This window comes from Myotis lucifugus, unplaced genomic scaffold, assembly GCF_000147115.1.
Source record: "Myotis lucifugus unplaced genomic scaffold, Myoluc2.0 scaffold_30, whole genome shotgun sequence".
Lineage (NCBI taxonomy): Eukaryota > Metazoa > Chordata > Mammalia > Chiroptera > Vespertilionidae > Myotis > Myotis lucifugus.
In genome coordinates, this window is record NW_005871078.1 from 3614378 (window position 1) to 3642310 (window position 27933).

At 38.1% G+C, this 27933-nt stretch overlaps 1 protein-coding gene across 1 annotated transcript in view; it reads right to left on the reverse strand.

Moving 5' to 3' along the window:
* Positions 1-728: 728 nt before the first annotated feature.
* MUC19 (mucin 19, oligomeric) overlaps positions 729-27933 on the reverse strand; it is a 105796-nt gene continuing 78591 nt past the window's right edge. Inside the window, 45 exon segments of the mRNA XM_023752268.1 lie at positions 729-1064; positions 1951-2059; positions 2694-2733; positions 3682-3792; positions 5182-5219; positions 5583-5745; positions 5834-5865; positions 6525-6554; positions 8393-8440; positions 9116-9169; positions 10449-10502; positions 11412-11465; positions 11719-11772; positions 11913-11966; positions 12295-12348; positions 12525-12578; positions 12827-12874; positions 13395-13448; positions 14170-14217; positions 14339-14392; positions 14520-14573; positions 15336-15389; positions 15589-15642; positions 15915-15959; positions 16362-16391; positions 16893-16949; positions 17086-17136; positions 17382-17426; positions 17570-17620; positions 18142-18195; positions 19742-19795; positions 20218-20262; positions 20408-20461; positions 20986-21039; positions 22607-22660; positions 23086-23130; positions 23214-23267; positions 23474-23527; positions 23800-23844; positions 24248-24277; positions 24779-24835; positions 24972-25022; positions 25268-25312; positions 25456-25509; positions 26034-26087. Coding sequence (XP_023608036.1) covers positions 881-1064; positions 1951-2059; positions 2694-2733; positions 3682-3792; positions 5182-5219; positions 5583-5745; positions 5834-5865; positions 6525-6554; positions 8393-8440; positions 9116-9169; positions 10449-10502; positions 11412-11465; positions 11719-11772; positions 11913-11966; positions 12295-12348; positions 12525-12578; positions 12827-12874; positions 13395-13448; positions 14170-14217; positions 14339-14392; positions 14520-14573; positions 15336-15389; positions 15589-15642; positions 15915-15959; positions 16362-16391; positions 16893-16949; positions 17086-17136; positions 17382-17426; positions 17570-17620; positions 18142-18195; positions 19742-19795; positions 20218-20262; positions 20408-20461; positions 20986-21039; positions 22607-22660; positions 23086-23130; positions 23214-23267; positions 23474-23527; positions 23800-23844; positions 24248-24277; positions 24779-24835; positions 24972-25022; positions 25268-25312; positions 25456-25509; positions 26034-26087 — 2582 coding nt within the window. The 3' untranslated portion in view covers positions 729-880.

The following is a 27933-nucleotide window of genomic DNA, read 5'->3' on the forward strand; positions in this document are numbered from 1 at the left end:
AGAAAAATTATTCAAGCCCTAGCTGGTTTGGCTCAGTGGATAGAGCATCAGCCTGCAGACTTAAGAGTCCTGGGCACATGCCCTGTTTGAGGGCTTGATCCCCAGTAGGGGGCATGCAGGAGGCAGCTGATTAATGATTCTCATCATTGATATATCTATCTATCTATCTATCTATCTATATATATATATATATATATATATATATATCTCCTTCCTCTCTGAAATATATATATATATATATATATATATATATATATATATAGAGAGAGAGAGAGAGAGAGAGAGAGAGAGAAAAGGGATTCAAGGAAGAATGGAAATGATATCAGCCCCTATAGGAAGAATTTTAAGGAGTCCACTGGTGTCCGAAGCAGAGGGAGTTGTAGTAGAATGAAAGAGGTGATGTAACTGGCATAGAGAAGTGAGGGAAGAGAACAAAGACTACATTTTCAGTAAGTTTAACCAAAGGGAAAGAACAAAGCAGGACAATGGCCTCATCAGGTGGAGAGTAGAACATGAGCTTATTGACCAGCCATGAGATGACTCAGTTTCTCCTTAGAATTCCTTTGGCTAGAGCCACCTATTCACAGATAAGCACTGCAATTAAAGATCCCCCAAAGAACTTGCTTATCTTGAGAAATAAAGCATATTAAAATAAAAAAGAATTCTTATTGCTATAAAATAAATACATGTACTCACGAATTGCTTGCAAAATTGTATTTATTTTTCCAGATTCAGTCAACAAAAGAACAAAATGCCTCATAATGAGAATTTACTTTTGCATAGAGATACAGTGTTTCATTATTCTCACAAGTGAGTGCTGATTTTTGTTCACTTATAAAATAAATACCCGCCTGTTACAACTGGAAAGGTAATGTTAACATTACATGCTCGCTGAGGATGAAGATTGATGGCACTTGTCTGAGCAAGAACACGCTGTGATGTGCCTGTATCTGTAAGACAAGGTTTTGCCACCAGGACAGTCAAGAATGATGTCTCTGAACTCATAGTTTTCTTCTCGGCAGCAAAGGCAGGAATTTTCCAACTGAAAGATATCATAATTGTACCTAAAAAATAAAATATCCAGTAATTAATATTTTTGGAATGTCTTTGGAAATAAATTGACATCAATGCTCAACTTCTAATTGTCTAAGTGATTTACCAAGCCTCCCAACCAATTTATTTTTTTTCCTACACCTTGTATTGCTATACGTTTCTGATGTAGATCAGTGATAAGTGGTAGTAAGATAAAAAAAAGAGGAAAAGAAATTCAAAATGGAGATTTATAATCTCATAATTAGAGCATTATGGTGCAAAAAAATAAATAAAAATGATTTTAAAATATGCAGTTTAACACCCAATCATTATTCTTTATAAATTAATTTACATGGGTAAGTGTACATAAAGGAAAAAATGTAAAATGTTATATCTAAAATGCATGTGACAGTTTAAAAATACACTTTTAGCAAGAGTAATTGCTTAAGTACTCTCTGTAATCACTGTATGAAAATAAATACATTTGCCATAAATGTATTACATTTGATATATAGAGAAAGCTACTTCAAAATGATTCATCACTTATTAGGATTCTCATATTCTAATATTTTAAATATTAAGGTTCTGATCATTAGCTAGCATATAAAAGTTTTCCATGGCCCAGGCCAGTGTGGCTCAGTTGGTTGGGTGTCATCCCATGCACCAAAAGGTTGCCAGTTTAATTCCTGGTCAGGGCACATGCCCCCAGGTTGTGGGCTCAGTCCCAGGTAGGGGTTATGCAAGAGGTAGCCAATCAATGTTTCAGTCTCACATTAATGTTTCTATCTCTCCCTCTCCTCTATCTCTAACAACCAATAAAAAAATCTTAAATTTTTTTCCTATATAATGTTTTAAAAGTTTCATAGCTTAACAATGTTACAAAATTAACATACAGTACATGTTACAAGAAAAACTCACTTGATGGTCTGTTTGCATTCCCCTACGCATCTTGCCATCTCAAGTCTTTTCTTGCAACCATTGTACTTAACAGTCACATTGACGAGTGAAGATCTGCAATTGGTATTACCTAAAAAAAAATGGATCCGAGAGTCAGAAAGATTTCACATTAACAATTGCTAAGTCTCAGCTTTCTTAACCATAATTAGAGAATAATAATAAATACTTCACAATTTTACTGATGAGATTATCTATGTCAGCACCCAGCAGAAGTGACTAATACTCAATAAATGTTATCTTATTGTTATTGCTATTATTCCTACCATAGGAGAAGGAGAAGAGGAAAGAAGGAAGAGGAGGAAGGGGAGAAGGAAGGAGTAAAGAAAAGGGGGAGGGAAAGGAAGACAGAGGGGCATGGTTATTTTTGGTATCTATTTATTTTCTCATTGCTGATCATTCTTATGATTTAATATATCAATTTACAACATAACCTGCTGATGTTAGATGAGAGCAAGCTAAATTTCTTTCCATGAAAATTATTTTTTCCTTGTAAACATAACTAGTTTTATTACAACCAACACGAATAAGTAACTATTGTATATTATGTGCAAATATCCATTGTCAGTTTATGCATATAGATTAGAATACCTATTGTGTTAAAAACACATGAAACTTTCTTTTAATGATCTGCCATTTTGTTTAAAGAAGCTAATTTTTTTCAACAGTTTATATTGCCTCTACATGTGGAGCTTAATTTTACTTACATTTATAGCAACATTTTTTTGAATCATAGACTCGGTCTGCCTATATGGGTGAGAGAAAAAGAAAAAAGACTGAAATTTTCTATAAATAATATAACATTTTTTAACTTATTGAAATATTATTTCAAGGGGAGAAAATGGAACAGATGAAAACCTTAGGCTCAGTTTCAGGGAGCACGGATGGGAGACAGTAGTAATAAAAATGAGACAGTATTTACACTAATTTTTGCAACAGTGGGTTGAAAGGGAAAAACAATACTTAAATGAAATTTTCTTTAAAATAAAATGCAAAGGAATAAAAAAAACACCCCTTACTAATGTAATTGAAAAATACTTTAACAGTGATATTACTACCAGACACTGTAAGTTTCTCACAGGCAGGAATTTTTACCTCACACATTATTATTCTCTTAAACTTATCAATGTCTCAGGATAAAAATGCAATAAATGTGGAAGTCCAATATTAAAGTTCTAAAATAAAGCTTTGAACTATATTATCAATTATATCTTCAGAAAGAAAAATAAGCTTAAACCTTTCTTAACTTACATTTAAGTATTTATTAATTCAAAATTCTCACCACATTGGAGCACCATAAAAATAAAGATTGTGTCACTAAGAAAACTCTGAACAGTAGACACATGGAGTTACATGAAATTTTTGTATTTTTATAGAAAATTATTAACCTGACTCTATAAACCTTGATAACAAACTAGGTTTTTTTTTTGTTTGCTTAAAAATAACAATATGCTTTCCACAGAAACTAACTTCTTCTAGAATAGCACTAGATTAAATTTTAGAGAGCCTGCAAATATATCTTTGATATGAAAAATACACATGATAATAAAAGGTCAATGAGAAATCTGGAATGAAGTCTATAAGAGGTCTATTGGCCAGATATAAACTTTTCCAAATGAGAAAGAAGACAGGTTGTGTTTGTATTGAACATGAGAAGTGAACCTTGTTGTTGTACTACTTGAGAAGATGACTTACTTCTGCACACCAGGTCTGCTTGGGGCAGTCTTCGACCACTGCACGGAAACCAGTTGTGTCGCAGAAGTAGGAGACGCATGGGTTGTTGGGGTCATCAAAAAAAGCACCAATCTGGGGGAGAGGGGGAATGGGGAGAGAACAAAGTAATTAGTCACCTTGATTTCTTTTTGCTGTTGATAATAAAACCTGTATTTAAAAAAAAATCAAAATTCATGATGGTTAGTGAATTTCCAGAGGCACGTTCAGCCATTAGGTTAATATTTAAGAAAAGGTGGATTGAAAGCCTTCTACTTCCATCAAAGTTAATCATTGATAGCACAGAATGTGTCAAGGTTCTCAAATTAAGATCTGCATACAGTTACTCTGTTATAGTTTTTAAGTGTTTTCAAGAAAGGTTATTTTATTTGTAGCAGTCAATTGACCGGTTTTTATGCTCTAAGTTTAAGGGGCAACAAATCGGAAATTCAAATGGAGGGGAAGGGCATAAAATAGGTTTATCACAAATGACAAGTAACATCTATCTTTGCTTGTGTTTCTATACTATTTTCTTTTTATTGAATTTATTGGGATGACATTGGTTAACAAACGTATACAGGTTCAGGTCATATACTTTTAAAGCTCTCTAGATTGCTTTATAATTAATTTATGCTCGAAATTCAAACACCAGTTTGGGAAATTGCATTTCTTTCAAGGCCTAAAACTACAAAATAAACTTTCTGGCGAACTAGAATTTTATTATTTCAATTGTTTTGCATATAAATGCATAGAGGTAAATGTTTTCTTTGTTCTTTAAATAATCATCATATTTTATGTTTAAAGACTATCATAAATTCTCAAGTCAGGTCACCTTTGGAAACTAAAAATTAAGAAACTAAAAATTGAGTGTGATAAATAAGTTACCAAATTAAAACTCTCATGGGCTTTGCTTCTATGTATTTCCTAACATACCACATATACTTTATTTCAGATTTTTTAATATTTAGTATCATCAGTTAAAATGTATTAAAGTCATTTTGAGAATCATCTGGTTTTTATGGCTTCCTGGTACTTTTTCTAAGATGTTAAAGTACTTTCCAAAATGCCAAATCAGTTGTCAAAACCCACCCCTGTACTGCTATATTCACATTATGGGGTTCTAGTCTTTGGGGTTTTCTTATTTGATCTGTGACAGTTTGGCCATCTGATCTTCCTGGTTATAATTACAGTTTAACTCTGTTCATTGATTAGAATGTTACAAAGTGTATCTTCTCCATCTGGCAAGCCCCATGGAAATATTATTCAGAAGCTCTAATGCTAGGTAGTTAATGATCAAGTATATTTTCTCCCTTTGAAGGGAGCCATGCTGAGTGTTACATTTGACATTCCTTTTGAAAATTGAAAATAGGGGAAAAAATTCCTCCCCACAGTTGACTATGAAATTTTCATGTCATAAGCTGAAAAAGGCTGCATTTGTTCATAATTATATTGATAAAAATAGGATAAAGTAGAAAACGACCTTACCTCATAGTTGGTATCGTTAAATAAACATGTTCTTGGTTCTGAAAAACAAATATATTATTTTATCCTAAAGTAAACATTATAATTATTTTTATTTATAAAACAGAAATTGTAAATGGGATAGTATTTATCAGCCAATCATAATGTTCTTCCCATAACATCATCATAACTCTTTAATCTACTGCTTATATTCATAGCTGTTAATTTTAGGTTTCCCCATTACAAAGATAGTAAATTTTAAGAGGGAAACTACTGATTCTGTTTTATTTATCACACCTATCCTGCATAGTGTTTGGCACATATTAGCAGCTCAATAAATATCTCTTGGATATGTAAGTAAACAACTATTCAATTCAATTCAATTCAATTCAATTCAATTCAAATAATGTATTATGAATACACACCACAGTATCCAATTTCACAGCAGGTGTCATTATCTTTGAACTTTACAAGCCTCTCTTCAGTTTTGCATGTGGGGGGAGAAGGGCACTCCTTGGGTTTACAGTCCACCGCATTAGCATTGGTACAGGTGCATCTGTGGCAATTAGCAGTCCATGTGTCTCCAGGCTACAGAAACAAACCAAGTTTAGACTTTTACTCCAATACAGGAATGACAGCAAATTTGGATTAAAGTGAAGAAGAACTATGTACTTACTGATTTCTCTTCTCCCAGTGGACCATAGCAAACTGTTAACATGAAATGATAAACGCTAATTAAATTTGGCAAAATATAACCATCTGTTACTTGTAGGTAACCACCAGGTGGCCAATAGTGTAATTAGCACTACGATTTCAGAGACACAGAATTATGGAGGATTATGGTGCCTTTAAGTGGAAAAATCATATCCACCTACTTTGAGCAAATTGTCTCGAAAAAGCATATATTTCCTATTTTTTAGAAACCCCAGGAAATGAGAATTCTAAATTTCTCTTAGGGGAAATTTAGACTTTATAATGACCAGTTTCAAGGGCCTTCTCAGATTTTTAAGTTCCCTGCAATAGCTAACACTTGTAACTCTCATCTTGAAAATATTCTTCTTTCAGATTCAACACTCTGAAATTCCTCTATCAGCTCTTTCTCTAGTCTTTCCCCTGATACCTCCTCTCTCTCCACAGTGTCCACTATAACGTTAAGTAGATAACTCTCAAATTTCTAGCTCCAGTCCAGACATCATGTGTGAGATGGACCCAGATCTCATTCAGTCTAATAAATAGCATGCTGGCCAATCTGTAAGAACCTTAAACTCAATGTGCACAGAACAGATTGTATTATTTTGCCCTTAAACCCAGTTTCTCATCTAAATATCAATGCAGAATGATTGCTTTTCAAGTGCAGGTATTCTTACCTGGAGGTGGTGGAAGTGGTGCTGGACAGCCTGTGTAAGAACAGACAGCTCAGATTAGTCCCTAAAGTCCTTAGAATAGTTTCGGGGTAAGTAGAGTTATCTTATTACTGAAAGTAAGTGGCTACATTGCTAGCCGTACAAACAGACACATTCCTGTCTATTTTCCCTTTCTGCTCCTCGAGGCATTTGAAATTCCACCATTAGAGAGTATTCCCTTTGGATCTCCAATTTAATGGCAGGCATATGAGAATCTAAAGGAGAAATGATAAGCCATCAAGGTAAACTTCTCTTCAAAATTTTCTTTGGAGACAATTCTGATGAAAACAACAATAAAATACATAATCAAAAAGAAAAAGAAGCCCTAGCCGGCTTGGCTCAGTGGATAGAGCATTGGCCTGAAGACTGAAGAATTGCAGGTTCGATTCCGGTCAAGGGCACATGCCCAAGTTGTGGACCAATCCCCCGTAGCGGGTGTGCAGGAGGCAGCCAATCAATGGTTCTCTCTCATCATTGATGTTTCTATCTCTCTCCCCCTCTCCATTCCTCTCTGAAATCCATAAAAATATTTTTAATGAAAAATAGAAAAAGAATAACTCATATATCTGAGAAATGTATTTGTAATTACCAACTTATTTAATCCTTTAAAAACTTTTATCTTCTTTTTGTCTTCTTGAACTACTTCAATCTTGCTCTATCTCTACCCTAACCAAATACTTTAAACTGGTCATATGTTTCTTTCTGAGGCTTTGCACATCACATATTTTAGTCAACCCAACAATTACCTGATAAATTCAAATTCTATTTTCAAACAATTAATAATCAGATTAATACTTTTGTTCTACCTATCAGGTAAAATGTCTGGCCTAGAAGCAAGAGAATATTTGAGAGGAACTTAAAATTTCTGCATGTTTAGGTAGAGAGATGCCAACAAATAATAGGTACAGAAAAACAGAAAGAAAATTAAACATGTGGGAGTTTGGGGGATCAAGTGTCTCTCTTTACTGAGGGAGGCGAGGCTAATCCCGAACTAAAAAAGTTTGGCAGGTTAACAGAAACCAGCAGCAGGAGAGAGTAATGATCTATGGGGCATAAATACAGCAGAAAAAATTTTCCCTGAACCAGAATTCCAAAAGTTCATTGAAGATATTCATAAGAAAAAAAATAAAGAACAATTTCCTAATCTCCACCTTGTTATCAGAGTACTTTCTCTAAAACACCTATCTGATCATATTATTCTCTTAATAAAAGTCTAATAGAGATCCCAGTTAGTGTAAGGATCAAACCAGTGGGTCTCATCGAATGAGGCCTAGAAATCAGGATTTTAAAAAGATTCCCAGGTGATTCTAATGTGCAGCCAAGGTTGAGAACCACTGGATTAAAGTCTTGTTTAAGTTTGGAAATAAGGTCCTTCATGAACTTTCCTCTACTTACCTTTTTGATACCATTTCTTCCCTGAACTTCACACAGTCATCACCAATATCTGGTTGACTCCTGAATTCACTCATGCTATTTCATGTCTCTGTCTTCTCAAGGGCTATTTGGTAGAATTCCCTTCTCACTCTAGCCAATATTAAACTCAATCAGATCCTTTGTGATCCCTTCACTCAATAGTACCAACTAATAGATGGGTATTAACACTCTCCACTCCTGAGACCATAATTGCTGTACAATTATGAGATAGATAATTATAATTACTTAATGATTTTTTATAGTTAGTGCTCTAAAGTATTAGCTATAAATAAATAATGCTTGCATGCCAATGCTGTACATGTTTATGGGTTAGCATTAAACATACTGTAAAGATAGTTTTGGTGCCCATAATAATCTCTCCCGAATAATAAGGAAATTAGGATTTTCCCCATACTGACCTGCCTTATTTTTAGTTTCTTGATCTCCTGTTGCTACTGCAGTGGCTTCTGAGGGGAAATAAGAGGATGGCATTGTCATTTTATTTATCAGAATAACATGTATGCACATCAAGCCTCTGTGTACTAGTATATGAGTGTACAAATGATCACACACATTCATGCTCAAGGAAAACTTTGTGTAGAATAGACAGTTCATTCCAGTACATTTGGGTCATTTCATTTAATCTGGCTAGGACACTTCGGGGTTTGTTAGTATTCCATTTGACAGGAATAGCATATTTCATAATCTCCTACTCAGAGATTTCAAACTAAGAGCTTTATAACTATGTCTTTAGGAAAGGCGTTCTGGTGAAAGCCTAACCAAAAAAGTCCTAGAAAAAAACACACACCTAGTTGAGCTTCAAAGTCATATTCCAAAAGGAAATTCAGCATAACTTCCTGGCCTCTCTCCTTTTTCTTTTCCACCACGCCTCTCCCCCAAACTCAGCTCCTTATATGTAATCACAGGCACACTGCTCAGCGACGAGTATGTATTGCCAGCATTCATATGGTTATGTTCTAGTTCCAGAGGTTTCCTTGACTCTTGTGGAAGCAGTGACCACTAAGGGAGGGACAAACATGGTGCATACAGTGGACGGGAGAAGATAGAGTTTAACTTCTGGTAACCTATCCTGTCTTCTGAGATGCCACCAAGCAAAGTTTGTTTATTATTATTTGGCTTACCCGTGGTAGAAATTCCAGAAGCAATGGTCGTTTCAGATGCTTCCTGGGAGGTACCTAAAATGAGCAGCAAAAGAGCAATGAGCTTTCTCTGGGCTCAAAAGAACATGTCCCGAGACACCTCTACATGGAACAAAGTCTCAAAGCACCTGGCATGTTCTCATGCATATACTAAGGCTCCTGCAATTGAACCAGAAGAGGTTTCTATCTCAGCAGCTCCTTGCTCACAGAAATGAATATTTTCCTATGATCCTGGTAAATTTCACTTGAATTTCCTTCTCTAAGTGACAAAAACTTTTTCCGCACTTGACTGTTTTATTTCCTATAACTTGGTTTCTTGGTTATCCTGTAGCAGTTTTGGCGGGACAGAAGTTATAGTAGAGTGAGAGAAAATGAGAAAACATCTCTGTTTATTAAGATGGACTTAACATTTCCCTCAGCCTGATCAAACTTCAGGCATGCTTCTTCCTGACTACAGGTCCCTGGACTCCCTTTTCTTAGAGCCTTTATTTTTAAAAAACTTGCAATTATAAGTTATTTCTCTGAGATGCAAATATTCCTTCAGCTCTGGCCAGTTTTAAAATCCTGGAATCTTTTTCAAAGACCTGAGAGCCACCCCCTTGACATGTAATCATCAAGAATAATAGCACCCTTATCTCCCTGTCTCTGTGGGAAGGTAGGAGCCTACTTTCATTCTATAAGTACCAATTAGCAACCATCCATGGCCTAATCATTTAGACCAACCTCTCCCCTAATGGCCTGCCCTCCAGTACTTTTCCACCATTTCACCCCAACACTTAAAAAAAACTTCTGCCTTTAGTTTCAGCAGAGTTGAGTTCAAAATCTCACCCTTATTGCACTGGCATTGACCCTATTGCAATAATCTACACTAATAAAAGAGAAAGATGCAAATTGACCATACCTCTGCAACACCCACCAGCCAATCAGGCATGCGTAGGCAAATTAACCCAACAAAGATGGTGGGTTAATTTGCATACACAGGCCCCAAGCAGATGCAGGCTTTCCACACCATCCCAGCTGCTCCGGGCCTCTGGACAGCGTGGGAAGGCAGAAAAGAGGCTCCAGCCAGCGCAAAGGCAGTACCGGCAGCCAGGGGAAGGAAGGCCCATTCCTGCATGAATCTTCATGCATCGGGCCTCTAGTCTTATATAAAGTATTTCTTGCCTATTTAAGTCCATCTGGAACAATTTTTCTTTTAAAGTTCAAGTTGGATACTCATTCAAAGGGATAAATATTGGATAACTGAAACACTTGGGTGTTAAGGGAGAAGAATGTTTAGCATGTAAACTTTATTTCAGTCAGTCATTTCTATTACCTGGACTGGAACTTTCTGGGCCACCAGTACTTCCACTTGATACTACAGTAGTAGCTACAAAGGAAAATGAAGAACATTTCATTTCAGATGCACGTCTTATGACTATTTTTCAAAGATCAACAACAAGAGAGAAAGTAAATCAGATGAAAGTCTGGGCCAATGTTGCAGCTCATCCATAGGGTACCTTTGTGAATTACAATAAACATCCCTTTGGGCAGATGAGGCCTCATGAATTTTCACCTTGTTATAGGGATATGGGCTGAATTTTAACCTCTACTCCTCTAATTTAGTAATTAGATTCTAGAGGCTATCCCAGTGGCACCTGTAAAAGGGAAGGATGAGCCTTGCAAAGGCTTTCTTGCCCTAAGAAGAGTGTGATATTCACAAGTGTTCCTGTTTCTCTTAAGTAATAGAGAGCAGTTTAACAATTGTTCTTGCACCAAATATTAAGCCATGCATATTGTTCAATGCACTTTCTAATGCTTGCATGTCAAAAAATTATGGAAGTAAAAGTCCTAATTTCCTCATACATTTTATTTCTCTAGATCTAGAATCATCTAGAATCTAATTACTAAATTAGGGAATGTTTGTCTTATAGTCACATGATTTTCTTCCAGTGACTTATCTCTCTTGTTCTCCAATGGAAGGAAACAAACAAATTTAAAAAAATAAATTTTTTTTAATTGCTTCTAAACTTGTGATCAAGGATAAGGAATCTCAATCGAGACCTTAATTTACAAATTTACTAACATCTATTGTAGTGATCTCTACTACCTTCTTGGCTACTGATAACTATTACTAATATTGTTGTAGAATTCCTTAACCAAAAAAAAAAGAATAAATTTAAAAAAATAAAATAATGTGTCTAGAGAATTACATGTATAGGATGTTTTCTAGGAAAAACCAGGGAGCTAACCTAGGTAAGAAAAGCCCAAGAAATATGAACTAAACATATCTACTAACCAGGACTGGTATTCCCTGGGCCCCTGGAAGCTCCAGCAGACCCTGTAGTAGTACCTGCAAAGGCAAGATAAATAAAAGATTGAAAGTAATACATCATTTTTGGCTTCATAAACTCACATCTAAAAGGCTGGTGTATGGAAAAAAATAAGTCTGACAACAAGGTCCAAGTGTTATTGATCTGACATATTGTTTCTTCAAATAGAATACAAAACCCTATCTCAGCCATCTTCTCACTCATTTATCATCTACCACAAACTCAAACAGAAAATTATTGAGTACCAAAAGGCTGAAAGAGCAAACCACTTACCAGTTACCATTCCAACTCCAGTGGTAGTTTCAACTTCCGTAAAAGTTGTAGTCTCTGAGAAGAAATAGGAGAGAGTGGCATGGGATACAGAAATTTTTTTAAAAATCTGCAATAGCATTACTTTATGTACAATTCCTATGGCAGACACCAGGTCTGTAAAGATCATGTGGCTCTTCAACTTTTTCATCACTCACTTGCATTGGAACTCCCAGGTGCAGTTGTTGTGCCAGTAGTGACCTCAGTGGTAACTGAAATCACAAGAGGAGAGAATCAATTTGTAAATTCCCTTTGGTTTAAAAGTAGGATTTAATTTTGAACAAATTTGGGTTTCTTAATGAACTAAGAGGATTACATCAGCACTTTCTTGCCTTAAGTGATGCCATAATTTCTATTATGCCATTTTACTACAAATATACAAAGAAAAGGGCAATTTACATGGGATAAAGTACTAACATACTGAGAATTTGTGCTTGAAGAGAGATTTAGGTAGAGTAGTATTTCCACTAAGTTTAGTATAGCCAATGTAATTTACTTTAAGATGAATAGAAAAATAATGATCTGATTTCTAGTGCTTACCTATTTTCATTTCACCCTCAGTGGTTCCACCACTTTCCGAAGAAGTTGTGGCCCCTAAGTGAAAGAAAGAAAGAAAGAAGAGTAAGTCCCATAACTGAGAAAAGTTTGGTGGCATCTCCAGGATATGGAAGGGAATGTGTGAATTTGGGTGGAGGAGTTGATGGGGCAGGGACGTGAAGGGTACCTCCTCACTGAAGCTCCTTATATTCCCTATTTGATTATTGATTTACCTGTGTTGGAACTTCCAGGTGCAACTGTTGTGCCAGAGACCACACCAGTGGTTCCTAAAGTAGAAGAAAGAAAATGAAAATGCAAATGGTGATATATTGACCATCCTGAGAAGAGCATAACCAACAACAAAACTGTAACTCAAAAGTAGAAGACCCTTCTTTGGGTTATCCTGCCAAAATGAGGTGCATTCTCCATTTTTTAATTCAGGGCCACAATAAATACATAGGCTTATAGTTCAGTCTTGATAAATTGTTTCCCTAGGATTAACTATCACAGGTTTCTGGGCCTTTCTCATGTTTACCTGTTTTACTTCCAGGACTTGAACTCTCAGATGTGCCAGTGGTGGCTCCTAATAACAAGACATAGAAACAACATTTGTGTAAATGTATTTAATTATACTCAACGAATAAATTCACACTATCTGAAATCCAAAATTAGATAGACCTAAACTTCCAGAGTTACTTCCATCATCTCTGTTTCTCTAAAGAGAACCATAGGGACATATATGGCCTTCATCTGACACCAGGGTAATAGCTTGAATGTCACAAGGAGAAACCTTTCTGGACATCTCTGTTAAGAATTATAGTATAAGGTTTGTCCAAAAGAAATAATATGGTTTTCATAAGTATACGCTTCCTCTAACAAATATCCCCATGAAGAGGCAAAGGCAGACTATGAATTAGCAGGAACTCAAGAGTTGCCAATTCTACTTTCATTGGTTAGGCTTCCCTCTATGGAAACTGTAGCTTCTGAGAGTGAAAGGAAGTAGTGAGGGCTAGTGGAAACCTATAATAAAAAGGTATCATGTGCTGTTGCTTTAGAGCTAGCCCAAGAAAGAAATTATAGTACATGTTTCCTCATTGATTCACCTGTGTTGGAACTTCCAGAAGAGATGGTACTGCCAGGGGCCACTCCAGTAGAACCTAAAAGCAAAATTGAATGGCAACATGGTGTGATTTCATTCCCATAAGAAGATTATATTCTAAATAGGATTAGGAAACTACAAAATTCTCTATTATATAAAAAGACCACTTTCAGGAATAGCTTGTTCCAGAGTGATTTTATGCATTTTCTAATTTGCATTCTGAATATAAATTTGTTGGAGGGAGAGTATAATGTGGGGTGGTGTTGGGGAGTCTCAAAGATAATTTTCCTTTCTCTGGGGTCAATGTTCAATAGACAAAGGTATTTTCCTTTACCTATTTGAATGCCAGTGACCAGGCTACTAGATTCTCCTAGGAAAAGAAATGAAGCAGAATTGATGGCCTGTTGAATTTTTATTTGGGTAATGTATGGATGCTGTAGAAATTTTAATGTTCTAGAAAAATTTAGACATATAATAAGGAAATCTAGTGATATTGTATAATGGTAGTATAGTATCATGGTTAAGAGGATGGCCTTTAGAGCCAGACTGCCTGAGTTGAAATCTGCTGTTTATTTGCTGTGTGACCTTGGGAAAGTTGGTTAATATCTCTGAGCCCCAGATGTCTTCATCTGTAAAAAGAATAGTACTTACCTCATCGTTTTGGAGTGAGGGATAAAAGAAATAATAATGAGAAGTGTGTATGTCGAATAGTTAGTGCTCGAAAGTATTAGCTATGATGTCATTGAAAAGTAGAGAGCTTAGGATGCCTGCGAGCTCACCTGTAGTGCTTCCTGTGGTTCCACTGCCTCTAGGGTGTGTTGTAGCTTCTAAGAAAGAGGAAAGGTAGACAAACATGAGCTAAAGAGCATTTAGCATTCTGACGAAAGTTAAGGGTATAATTTTCTCAATGACAGTACAGTGGGCAATTCTCTCCAGCTGCTGGCTCACCTGTGTTTGAACTCCCAGGTTCAAGTGTAGTGCCAGAAGCTACCCTAGTGGTACCTGCAACACGCAAAGATGATACAGTCTGGTAACTTGGAATACTGGGAAGGGATATTGCAATAGTATTTTATTATAGCAGCCCTAAAAGAGAGGTTAAATAAGGGGTATTTCCTTCTTGTTAACCTACCTGTGTTAAAACCTCCAGATGTAACAGTTGTTCCAGAAAACTCTTCAGTGGTACCTAAAATGCAAAATGGAAATGGAACAATAGAATGGAACAATAGAGTATTTCCTCCACAGTTCATCTTGGCAGCACCAATGTGGCCCTAAAACATTGGAAGCCCTTTCCTGAAGATAGTCTTCTCTGAAGAAAATAAAAAATGAGTAACTTCAAAGTATTTTATTTCCCAGGTTTCCCTGTCACTATGTGGCAATTAAATGTCACAACAGGTTTTTAAATGCCCCTTACCTATTTCATTTTTAGGGACAGATGCACCTGGTGTGCCAGAGGTGTGTAAGGAAGAAAATAAAGTATGGTTTTGATCTTTATAAGTAATAATATTTTATATAACTTAGAGCATTTTGATAAGCAAGTTGCCGTCATGGAGCTCTCTAGTATGGAGAGATAAAAAATAAACAATAAATATTATGTATAAGTAAATGAGAGAGGGAATAGAAATTGGCAAGCTACTGGGGTAAGGAGGATTGGAAGTAATAGGGGGGTGAGATATCGGCAATATACATTTATATCATTTTTTTTCCAAGGGGGTGGGGAGCGGCAGAGAACATCTCTGTAAGCCAGAACACTGAGGACAGACTGGCTGAGACATCTGAGGTTTTGGAGTTCCCAAGCAAAATAATTATCAGGTTGATATCACACAATATGGCTTCAGAGACAATGCAGGTCCCTCCATGACACTCCTTCTTATTCATTTGTTCACTGCAGCAAGCCAAATAGACAAAGGATGATAGATAGCACTAGGCTTTGGACTAAGAAGCTTACCTCCTGGCAATCTTCCCTGAGTAGCCTTACTGCCTCCTGTGGAAGTTGTGGCTTCTAAGAGAAGGGGGAAAAAAACCCTCTTGTTATTCCACCATCTTCTACAGAAGTCCTGGCCCCCAATATAGAGGAAAAGAGGATAGAGATCATTGAAAATTATTTGAGGACCACAGAAAGGTAGGGTAGTTCTGCTACACAGGAAAACAATAGAAGAGAAATCTCATCTGAAAGATTCCCTGCCACCTTGTTGACTTACCTGTGTTGGAACTGCCAGGTGCAACAGTTGTGCCAACAGCTGGGCCAGTGGTGCCTAAAACCCAAAGTTCTGAGATTTCAATGGCGACTCTTGGTGACTCCTATACAGTTCCTAAAGAGCAGCCACTAGAAGGAATCTAAGTGTATCTTTGTTATATCAAAGGGCCCTTTCACTACTTCCTGATGAGTTGACAATAATATACCTTTCCTATAATCCATATTACTAAGAAAGTAGTAAAAATTGCAATATTTCCAATGTAAGGCACCCTCTACAGACATTCCATTCACTTAAAATGAAGAAGAAAGCTGGGTTTCTCCCAGGCTCACCTGTCACACTCCCAGTTGCTTGGCCTTGTGGCACTGCAGTGGCGCCTAATGTGAGAGGAAAACCAGAAAACTATTTGAGTGTGTAAAAAATATTGACTAACATTACTGCACTTTTGAGCAAGAGGACCTATATGTAGCATAGGCTTCAGAGTTCACATTGCTTTCTCTTCTACCCATATATAGAATATTCTCGGGTCTTCAATAATCTTAGTGATGTATATGCCATCACAGAGGAAAACACTTACAGGGATTTCATCAATAGCCATTCATAAGGAAGTTACAGCTGTGAGGCATGAGCAGGCATTGACAGTTTATTGCTACTATGTTAAATCAAAGAAAATTTTGAGTAAATACAAACTAATCTGCAGGAAAGAACACCTCCAAAATGGGAGCTTGTGGAGAGTCATAATTAATGGTAAACCCCAACTGTGAGGTACTCATTCTCACCGGGTCCGGATCCTGTTCCAGGAGTGCCAGCTGAAGAAAGAAATGATGAATGGTAAGGTCAGAGGATTTGGGATATTACGGAAAAAATTATTGACAGATTAGATCAGAACAAGAATACTAACTACAGTACGGGGTTAAATATGAAGATTTCTTCTTGTTAACCTATCTGTGTGGGAACTCCCAGGTATAATAGTTGGCCTAGAGAATTTCACTCGATAGGCCTGTTTAAAAGTTCTCATTGTTTAGGCTCCTACCCAGATACAAAATATTTCTCAGCTTCTCCTAACATCTTAGTGATGTGTATGCCATCACAGGATAAACTTCTCATATTGATTCTAACACCAGCCCCACTTTAGAAAGTTACAACTGGAACAACTAGAAGCCAGTGTTGAGAGCTTTTCCACAATATGTTACATCTAAGAACTGGCAGCATGTGTGATCCACTCTGCAGGAAAGCACACCTCCCAGCAGGCCAGGGTAACAATAGTCATAGTTAACATTAAACTCCCAGCTGCAGGAGCTCTTACTCACCACCTCTGAATCCACTTCCAGAAGTGCCACTGCTTTCTGTTACCGTTGTGGCCTCTGATGGAAGAAATTAGTGCAGGGTGAGGTCAGGGGAATTGGAATATTAGGAAAAAGATTATTTGATATTTTATCAGAGCAGACCTAATATCTATATTATGGTTTCAAATATGGAGATTTCTTCTTGTTAACCTATACGTGTGGGAACTCCCAGGTATAATGGTTGTCCTGGGGAATTCCTGTGTAGCACCTAAAGATGAGAAAGATAAAGGCATCAAGGAAGCATAGCTCCCTCTTCAGTACTGAAGCAGCTGTGTGTCCTTGAATGACCAGAAGACCTATCCTTAGGATCTCTGTTTCAGAGGGAAGTTAACTAACTGTCCATAACTTTCCCCAATGTCCTTCCCTGCCCCACCTGTGGACCATTGTTGCTACTGGAGTTTCCTATTTTATTGATGCCAGGGAAAGAGAAAGGAGGTCTTATGTCACCCTCACCTGTTTCACTTCCAGTCCCTGGACTCCCTGGTGTGACAGAGGTGCCTAAAGGAAGAAAAAGGCAGAAGATGCTTCATTTTTGTAAAAATTCGACATCAATTACCTGAAGGCTTTTGACACTGCAAGGTTTAAAGTAGAAATGTGTGACTCTAATACTCTCCTATGGTGAATTTCCTTAGTGACCCTACCTGGCTTGGTTGTCTGTGAACTGCTGCTGGCTCCAGGTGAAAGTGTGGTACCTATTAAAGCAAGTAGTGTGAGCTTCAAAATAAATACACATTTCATGATTCCACAATTATTTCCTAAGCATTTTTCTGTGTAATAATATTTTAGGCATTTGAATATCAGTGAACAGAATATTCAAAGATCCCTCCCCTAATGTGGCTTACATTCTACCAGCTGGAGACCAACAGTGATCGACAAACATGAAAAGTCAAAGTGACAGAAGTTAGTAAGGCTATAAGAAAATGTCAAACCATATATAAAGGTTGGGGCCTTGATAGGCAGGATCAGGGCCACAGGGTGGCCTCCTACCTGCCAATCAAAGAACTAGCTCTGTAGGCCTGGGCCTTGCAATCTAGATGGGGAATATGAGAATATGGTTTTCAAGCTTATCTTAGTTTGTGACTCTGGCATGCTGTGTTCCCCGAGGAAATACAGGCCCATTCCCTTCCCCCACCTAACCACTCATGTGTTTTCTCTACAGACAAACAGGGATTTGATTCAAAACCCCAGAGATTCAGTTTAAAATAAAACTCACCTCCTACAAGTCCTGCTTGGGTAGTCCCACTTCCTTCGGTGGAAGTAGTGGCCTCTGATAGAGAAAAGAAGGGAAGGAGTAAGACTAGGTGGTGGGAAAGGACACACTTGGCTATTGTCAGAATAGATCATACAAGCTGCCAATGTCAAGTATTACTATATTTTCAGATTTGCCTGTGACATATCTTCCTGGTTCCAGAGTTCTTCCAGAGAATTTATCAGTATTACTTACAAAAAGAAAATGATGGTGATCCCAGCTCAATTGTTTTTCACCACATGATTCAAATAAAAACATACATCTTCATGTAATAGCAAACTATATCCCTGTCACTTGTACTGCCAAGAAGTCATCCAAAGTGCCCCATGCAACATTTTTTTTCTATAACCATTTTACTGAGTTCTCAATTATCATGTCTCTTTTCATGGAGGAAACATAGAAATATCTCTCTATATACTACCTATGTATTGGTCATTGAATAGATTCATGGTTGTCTACTGAAGGCTTGCAAGATCAGGCCATAAGGAGGCAATGTAATGTCCACCTGATCTTTTTAAAATCTGCATTTTCCCAACATAACATATATAAATAGTGTAGAAAATTTTGGGGAGATTGCTTTAAGAAGGTTGTTATGAAATGTAGGTGTTACCTCAGCACCACCCTGCTGTGTCTATTAAAATTCTAGCTGTGCCACTTTGAATGTTGTGGCCACTGGGGGAAATAGAGTGGAAAGGAGGTAATTAAAGAATATATCAGGATCACTGAAAATACATGGTGGTATTCCCGCAATGAATAATATCAGTGCAGACAACTAACCTGTGAGAGTGCATGAGAAAATCCTATGTCACCCTGTTGCCTACCCTATGTTGGAAGTGCCAGGAGCAAGAGCTGTGTCAAGGGCTATTCCAGTAATGCCCGAAACACAAAAGGTTTGAGATCTTCAACATGTGTCCTGTCCATCTCCTGACTTTCTCCCTCCAGAAGGGCTCCAGGTATATCTTTGTTACAGCAAAGGGCCCTGTTTCTACTTCCTGATGAGGCGAGAATCTCTTTTTGCTATGACCAATATCAGTAAGAAAGCAATAAAAACAGTAACATTCTCAGCATGAGAAACTGTCCCAGAAATCCATTCTGTCAAATATGGTTAAAGAGGGGCCTTTCTCCTAAATAGGAGTTCATGTCTCATCCTCACATGGTGCCTACCCTGCATGGATAAACAGAAAAGTAGTTCAAAGTCCAAGAAAAATATTGATATCATTATTGGCATTTTGAGCAATAACCCCTTTGCATAGGATATGCCTGTTTATTTCACATGGCTTTTCCCTTTTCTAAGATATATAATATTTCTCATCTCACACTGACATCCTAATGTTGTCTATGCCATCACAAGTTTAATCTCTCATACTGATTTCACCACCAGACTTTCTTTACAAAGTTACACCTGTAAGACTAGAAGCCAATATTGAGAGTTTTCCAAAATATGGTAAATCTAAGAACTCAGAGCAAATGAGAACCACTCAGCAGGAAAGCATCCCTCCCAGTGGCCAGGCTAAGAAGAGCCATCATTAATGGTAAACCCCCAACTGCAGAAACTCTTTCTCACCAGTTCTGAATCCAGGTCCAGATGTGCCACTGCCTTCTGTTGATGTTGTAGCCGCTGAAGGAAGAAAATGGTGAAGGGTGAGGAGTGAGGATTTGAGGTATGAGAGAATCATGTTGATATTTTATCAGTGGAGACATAATGTTATTGGGTTTAAATATGGAGATTTCTTCTTGTGAACCTATCTGTGTGGGCACCCTGAGATATAATGATTGCTCTAGTGAATTCCTGTGTAGCACCTAAAAATGACAAAGATAAAGCCATCAACACAGCGTTAGCTCCCTCTTTGGTACTGAAAAAGCTTTGTGTCCTTGAATGACCAGAAGACCTTTCCTTAGGATTTCTGTTTCAGAAGGCCATGAACTGTCAATGACTTTCCACAATTTCATCTCCTGACCACCTATATAACATTGTTGCTACTGGAGTTCTCTTTCACATAGGTCCCAGTAAACTGAAAGAAGTCCTTATGTCACCCTCACCTGTCTCAGTTCCAGTCCCAGGACTCCTTGGTGCGACAGAGGTACCTAAAAGGGAAAGAAGGGCCCATGGTGTCTTCATCTTTCTAATAGTTATTTATCAATTATCTAAGGGTTCTTGACATTCCAAGGTTTATAGGAGAACTTCGTGACTCTAATACTCTCCTATGGTGAATTTCCTTAGTGTCCCTACCTGGCTTGGTTTTCTGTGAACTGCTGCTGGCTCCAGGTGAAAGTGTTGTGGTACCTATTAACACAAGTAGAGTGACCTCAAATAAATACACATTTCCCTATTACACAAATATTTATTAAGCATCTTTTCTGTGTAACAATGTTTTAGGCATTTGGATATGTCAGTGAGCAGAATATTCAAAGATCCCTCCCCTAACATAGCTTATATTCTAGCAAGTGGAGACCAACAGTGATCAACAAACATGAAAAGTCAAAGTGACAGATGTTAGTAAAGGCTATAAGAAAATGTTAAACCATATATAAAAGTTGGGGCCTTGATAGGCAGGAGCAGGGCCACAGGGTGGCCTCATACCTGTCAATGAAAGAACTAGTTCTGTAGGCCTGGGCCTTGCAATTTAGATGGGGAAATATGAGAATATTGTTTTCAGGCTTATGTAAGTTTGTGTCTCTGGCATGCTGTGTTCCTAGAGGGAATACAGGCCCATTTCCTTTGCCCACCTTCCCTCTCAAGTGTTTACTCTACCACACAAGAGGGATTTGATTCAAAAAGCCAGAGAATCAGTTTAAAATAAAACTCACCTCCTACAAGTCCTGCTTGGGTAGTCCCACTTTCTTCCGTGGAAGTAGTAGCCTCTGATAGAGAAAAGAAGGAAAGGAGTAAGACTAGGTGGTGGGAAAGGACACACTTGGCTATTGTCAGAATAGATTATACAAGCTGCCAATGTCAAGATTTTACTTTATTTTCAGATTTGCCTGTGACATATCTTCCTTGTTCAAGAGGTTTTACAGAGACTTTATCAGAATTACTTACAAGAAGAAATAGTGGTGGTCCTAGCTCAATTGTTTTTTCACCACATGATTTAAATAAAAATTTACATCTTCATGTAATACCAAACTATAACCATGTGACTTTTAGTGATAAGAATTCATCCTTACATGACTCACATAACATTTTTTTTCTGTAACCATTTTACTGAGTTCTCAGCTATTATGTCTCTTTATAGCAAGAAGAGAGAAATATCTCTCTTTATACTTCCGATTTATTTGTCATTGCTTAGACTCATGGTTGTCTACTAAAGGCCCTTGTAGGCTCAGGCAATAAGGTGGCAATGTAATGACTAGCTTATCTTTTAAAAACCTGAACTTATATATATAGTGTCAAAAATTTTTGGAAGATTGCTTTAAGCAGGTTATCATGAAATGTAGGTATTAGCTTAGCAGCACTCCCCTGTGTCTATTCAAATTCTAGTTGAGCAACTATGAATGTTGTGGCCACTGGGGGAAATGGGGTGGAAAAGAGGTAATGAAAGAATATTTCAGTATCACTGAAAATACAAGGTGGTAGTCCCGCAAGGAATAATATCAATGCAGAGAACTAACCTGTGAGAGTGCATGAGAAAATCCTATGTCACCCTGTTGCCTCCCTTATGTTGGAAGTGCCAGAAGCAACAGATGTGCCAAGGGCTATTTCAGTGGTGCCCGAACATAAATGGTCTGAGATCATCAACATGTGTCCTGTCCTTCTCCTGACGTCCTCCCTCCAGAAGGGTTCTAGGTGTATCTTTGTTATAGCAAAGGGCCCTGTCTCTACTTCCTGATGAGGTGAGAATCTGGTTTTAATATGACCAACATCAGGAAGAAAGCAATAAAAACAGTAATGTTCTCAGCATGAGAAACTGTCCCAGAAATTCCATTCAGTCAAATTTGGTTAAAGAGGGGCCTTTCTCCTACATTCACCTCTCATCCTCACAGTGGTGCCTACCATACAAGGATAAACAGGAAAATATTTCAATGTCCCAGAAAAATATTGTTTTAATTATTGGCATTTTGAGCGAGAACCCCCGTGCATAGGATATGCCTGTTTAAGAGTTCACATTGCTTTTCCCTCTCCTCATATAGATAATATTTCTCATCTCACAATGACATCCTAGTGATGTCTGTGCCATCACAAGTTTAATCTCTCATACTGATTTCACCACCGCCTTTCCTTACAAAGTTACAACTGTAAGACAGGACGCCAATATTGAGAGTTTTCCAAAATATAGTAAATCAAAGAACTGGAAGAAAATAAGAACCACTCTGCAGGAAAGCACCCCTCTCAGAAGGCCAGGCTAAGAAGAGCCATCATTAATGGTAAACCCCAAATGTTTAAACTCTTCCTCACCAGTTCTGAACCCCAAATGTTTAAACTCTTCCTCACCAGTTCTGAATCCAGTTCCAGATGTGCCACTGCCTTCTGTTGAAGTTGTAGCCTCTGAAAGAGGAAAATGGTGAAGGGTGAGGAATGAGGATTTGAGATATGAAAGAAGAATTATGTTGATATTTTATCAGTGGAGACACAATGATATTGGGTTTAAATATGGAGATTTCTTCTTGTGAACCTATCTGTGTGGGAACCCCCAGATATAATGATCATCCTAGTGAATTCCTGTGTAGCACCTAAAAATGACAAAGATAAAGCCATCAACACAGCATTAGCTCCCTCTTCAGTACTGAAGCAGCTGTGTGTCCTTGAATGACCAGAAGACCTTTTCTTAGGATCTCTGTTTCAGAGGGAACATAACTGTCCATAACTTTCCACAATGTCCTTCATTGCCCATCTATGGATCATTGTAGCTACTGGAGTTCCCTTTGCCAAGATCCTAGTGAAAGAGAAAGGAGGTCTTATGTCACCCTCACCTGTCCCACTTCCAGTCCCTGGACTCCCAGGTGTGACAGAGGTGCCTAAAGGAAGAAAAGGGCAGATGATGCTTCATCTTTGTAAAAGTTTGTCATCAATTACCTGGGCTTTGGACTAAGAAGCTTACCTCCTGGCAATCTTCCCTGAGTAGCCTTACTGCCTCCTGTGGAAGTTGTGGCTTCTAAGAGAAGGGAAAAAACAAACAAACAACCTCTTGTTATTCCACCATCTTTTACAGAAGCTCTGGCCCCAAATATAGAGGAAAAGCAGATAGAGATCATTGAAAATTATTTGAGGACCACTGAAAGTTAGGGTAGTTCTGCTACACAGGATAACAACAGAGGAGAAATCTCATCTGAAAGTTTCCCTGCCACCTTGTTGACTTACCTGTGTTGGAACTGCCAGGTGCAACAGTTGTGCCAACAGCTGGGCCAGTGGTGCCTGAAACACAAAAGTTCTGAGATCTTCAAAGGCAACTCTTGGTGACTCCTATACAGCTCCTAAAGACCTGCCTCTAAAAGAAGTCTAAGTGTATCTGTTATATCAAAGGGCCCTTTCGTTACTTCCTGATGAGTTGACAATCATATACCTTTCCTATAATCCACATCACTAAGAAAGTAGTAAAAATTGCAATATTTCCAATGTAAGGCACCCTCTACAGACATTCCATTCACTTAAAATGAGGAAGAAAACTGGGTTTCTCCCAGGCTCACCTGTCACACTCCCAGTTGCTTGGCCTTGTGGCACTGCAGTGGCGCCTAATGTGAGAGGAAAACCAGAAAACTATTTGAGTGTGTCAAAAAACTACTGACTATCCTTATTGCACTTTTGAGCGAGAGGACCTATATGTAGCATAGGCTTAAGAGTTCACATTGCTTTCTCTTCTACCCATATATAGAATATTCTCAGGTCTTCTATCATCTTAGTGATGTATATGCCATCACAGAGGAAACCTCTTACAGGGATTTCACCAATAGCCATTCGTAAGGAAGTTACAGCTGTGAGGCATGAGCAGGCATTGAAAGTGTATTAAAATATGTTAAATCAAAGAAAATACTGAGTAAATACAAACAACTCTGCAGGAAAGAACACCTCCAAAATGGGAGCTTGTGGAGGGTCATAATTAATGGTAAACCCCAACTGTGAGGTACTCATTCTCACCGGGTCTGGATCCTGTTCCAGGAGTGCCAGCTGAAGGAAGAAATGATGAATGGTAAGGTCAGAGGATTTGGGATTTTACGGAAAAAATTATTGACAGATTAGATCAGAACAAGAATACTAACTACAGTGTGGGGTTAAATATGAAAATTTCTTCTTGTTATCCTATCTGTGTGGGAACTCCCAGGTGTAATAGTTGGCCTAGAGAATTTCCCTCAATAGGCCTGTTTAAGAGTTCTAATAGTTTTGGCTCCTTCCCAGATACATAATATTTCTCAGCTACTCCTACCATCTTAGTGTTGTGTATGCCATCACAGGATAAACTTCTCATATTGATTCTAACTCCAGCCCCACTTTAGAAAGTTATAACGGGAACAACTAGAAGCCAGTGTTGAGAGCTTTTCCACAATATGTTACATCTAAGAACTGGCAGCATGTGTGATCCACTCTGCAGGAAAGCACACCTCCCAGCAGGCCAGGGTAACAATAGTCATAGTTAATATTAAACTCCCAGCTGCAGGAGCTCTTACTCACCACCTCTGAATCCACTTCCAGAAGTACCACTGCTTTCTGTTACCGTTGTGGCCTCTGATGGAAGAAATTAGTGCAGGGTGAGGTCAGGGGAATTGGAATATTAGGAAAAAGATTATTTGATATTTTATCAGAGCAGACCTAATATCTATATTATGGTTTCAAATATGGAGATTTCTTCTTGTTAACCTATACGTGTGGGAACTCCCAGGTATAATGGTTGTCCTGGGGAATTCCTGTGTAGCACCTAAAGATGAGAAAGATAAAGGCCTCAAGGAAGCATAGCTCCCTCTTCAGTACTGAAGTAGCTGTGTGTCCTTGAATGACCAGAAGACCTATCCTTAGGATCTCTGTTTCAGAGGGAAGTTAACTAACTGTCCATAACTTTCCACAATGTCCTTCCCTGCCCCACCTGTGGATCATTGTAGCTACTGGAGTTTCCTCTTTTTTTGGCGCCAGGGAAAGAGAAAGGAGGTCTTATGTCACCCTCACCTGTTTCACTTCCAGTCCCTGGACTCCCAGGTGTCACAGAGGTGCCTAAAGGAAGAAAAAGGCAGAAGATGCTTCATCTTTGTAAAAGTTCATCATCAATTACATGAAGGCTTTTGACACTGCAAGGTTTAAAGTAGAAATGTGTGACTCTAATACTCTCCTATGGTGAATTTCCTTAGTGACCCTACCTGGCTTGGTTGTCTGTGAACTGCTGCTGGCTCCAGGTGAAAGTGTTGTGGTACCTATTAAAGCAAGAAGTGTGAGCTTCAAAATAAATACACATTTCATGATTCCACAAATATTTATTAAGCATCTTTTCTGTGTAATAATATTTTAGGCATTTGAATATATCAGTGAACAGAATATTGAAAGATCCCTCCCCTAATGTGGCTTACATTCTAGCAGCTGGAGACCAACAGTGATCAACAAACAGGATAAGTCAAAGTGACAGATGTTAGTAAAGGCTGTAAGAAAATGTCCAACCATATATAAAGGTTGAGGCCTTGATAGGCAGGAGCACGGCCACAGGGTGGCCTAATACCTGCAAATCAAAGAACTAGCTCTGTAGGCCTGTTCCTTGCAATTTAGATGGGGAATATGAGAATATGGTTTTCAGGCTTATCTTAGTTTGTGACTCTGGCATGCTGTGTGTCCAGAGGAAATACAGGCCCATTTCCTTCCCCCATCTTCCCACTCAAGTGTTTCTCTACAGACAAACAGGGAGTTGATTCAAAACCCCAGAGATTCAGTTTAAAATAAAACTCACCTCCTACAAGTCCTGCTTGGGTAGTCCCACTTCCTTCCGTGGAAGTAGTGGCCTCTGATAGAGAAAAGAAGGGAAGGAGTAATACTAGGTGGTGGGAAACGATACACTTGGCTATTGTCAGAATAGATCATACAAGCTGCCAATGTCAAGTATTACTATATTTTCAGATTTGCCTGTGACATATCTTCCAGGTTCAAGAGATTTTCCAGAGAATTTATCAGTATTACTTACAAAAAGAAAATGATGGTGATCCCAGCTCAATTGTTTTTTCACCACATGATTCAAATAAAAACATACATCTTCATGTAATAGCAAACTATAACCCTGTCACTTTTACTGCCAAGAAGTCATCCAAAGTGCCCCATGCAACATTTTTTTTTCTATAACCATTTTACTGAGTTCTCAACTATCATGTCTCTTTTCATGGAGGGAACATAGAAATCTCTCTCTATATACCACCTATGTATTGGTCATGGAATAGACTCATGGTTGTCTACTGAAGGCCCTTGCAAGATCAGGCCATTAGGAGGCAATGTAATGTCCAGCTGATCTTTATCAGTATTACTTACAAGAAGAAAATAGTGGTGGTCCTAGCTCAATTGTTTTTTCACCGCATGATTTAAATAATAATCTACATCTTCATGTAATACCATACTATAACCCTGTGACTTTTAGTGATAAGAATTTATCCTTGTGTGCCCCACATAACATTTTTTCCTATAACCATTTTACTGAGTTCTCAACTATCATGTCTCTTTTTATAGTGGGAAGAGAGAAATATCTCTCTCTATACTACCTATTTATTGGTCATTGTTTAGACTCATGGTTGTCTACTGAAGGCCCTCCTAAGCTCATGCAATAAGGTGGCAGTGTAATGTCTAGCTTATCTTTTAAAAGCCTGAACTTTCACAACATAACATATATAAATAGTGTCAAACATTTTTGGGAGACTGCTTTAAGCAGGTTATCATGAAATGCAGGTGTTAGCTCAGCACCACTCCCCTGTGTCTATTCCAATTCTAGTTGTACCACTTTGAATGTTGTGGCCACTGGGGGAAATAGGGTGGAAAAGAGGTAATGAAAGAATATTTCAGGATCATTGAAAATACAAGGTGGTAGTCCCACAATGAATAATATCAGTGCAGACAACTAACCTGTGAGAGGGCATGAGAAAATCCTATGTCACCCTATTGCCTTCCCTATATGGAAGTGCCAGGAGCAACAGCTGTGCCAAGGGCTATTCCAGTGGTGCCCGAACATAAAGGGTCTGAGATCATCAACATGTGTCCTGTCCATCTCCTGACATCCTCCCTCCAGAAGGGCTCTAGGTGTATCTTTGTTAGAGCAAAGGGCCCTGACTCTACTTCCTGATGAGGTGGGAATCTGGTTTTAATATGACCAACATCAGGAAGGAAGCAATAAAAACAGTAATGTTCTCAGCATGAGAAACTGTCCCAGAAATTCCATTCAGTCAAATATGGTTAAAGAGGCACCTTTCTCCCTACATTCATCTCTCATCCTCACAGTGGTGCCTACCATACAAGGATAAACAGGAAAATATTTCAATGTCCCAGAAAAATATTGTTTTAATTATTGGCATTTTGAGCGAGAACCCCCGTGCATAGGATATGCCTATTTAAGAGTTCACATTGCTTTTCCCTCTCCTCATTCATATAATATTTCTCATCTCACACTGACATCCTAGTGATGTCTGTGCCATCACAAGTTTAATCTCTCATACTGATTTCACCACTGCCTTTCCTTACAAAGTTACACTGTAAGACAGGAAGCCAATATTGAGAGTTTTCCAAAATATGGTAAATCTAAGAACTGGAAGCAAATGAGAACCACTCTGCAGGAAAGCACCCCTCCCAGCTGCCAGGCTAAGAAGAGCCATCAT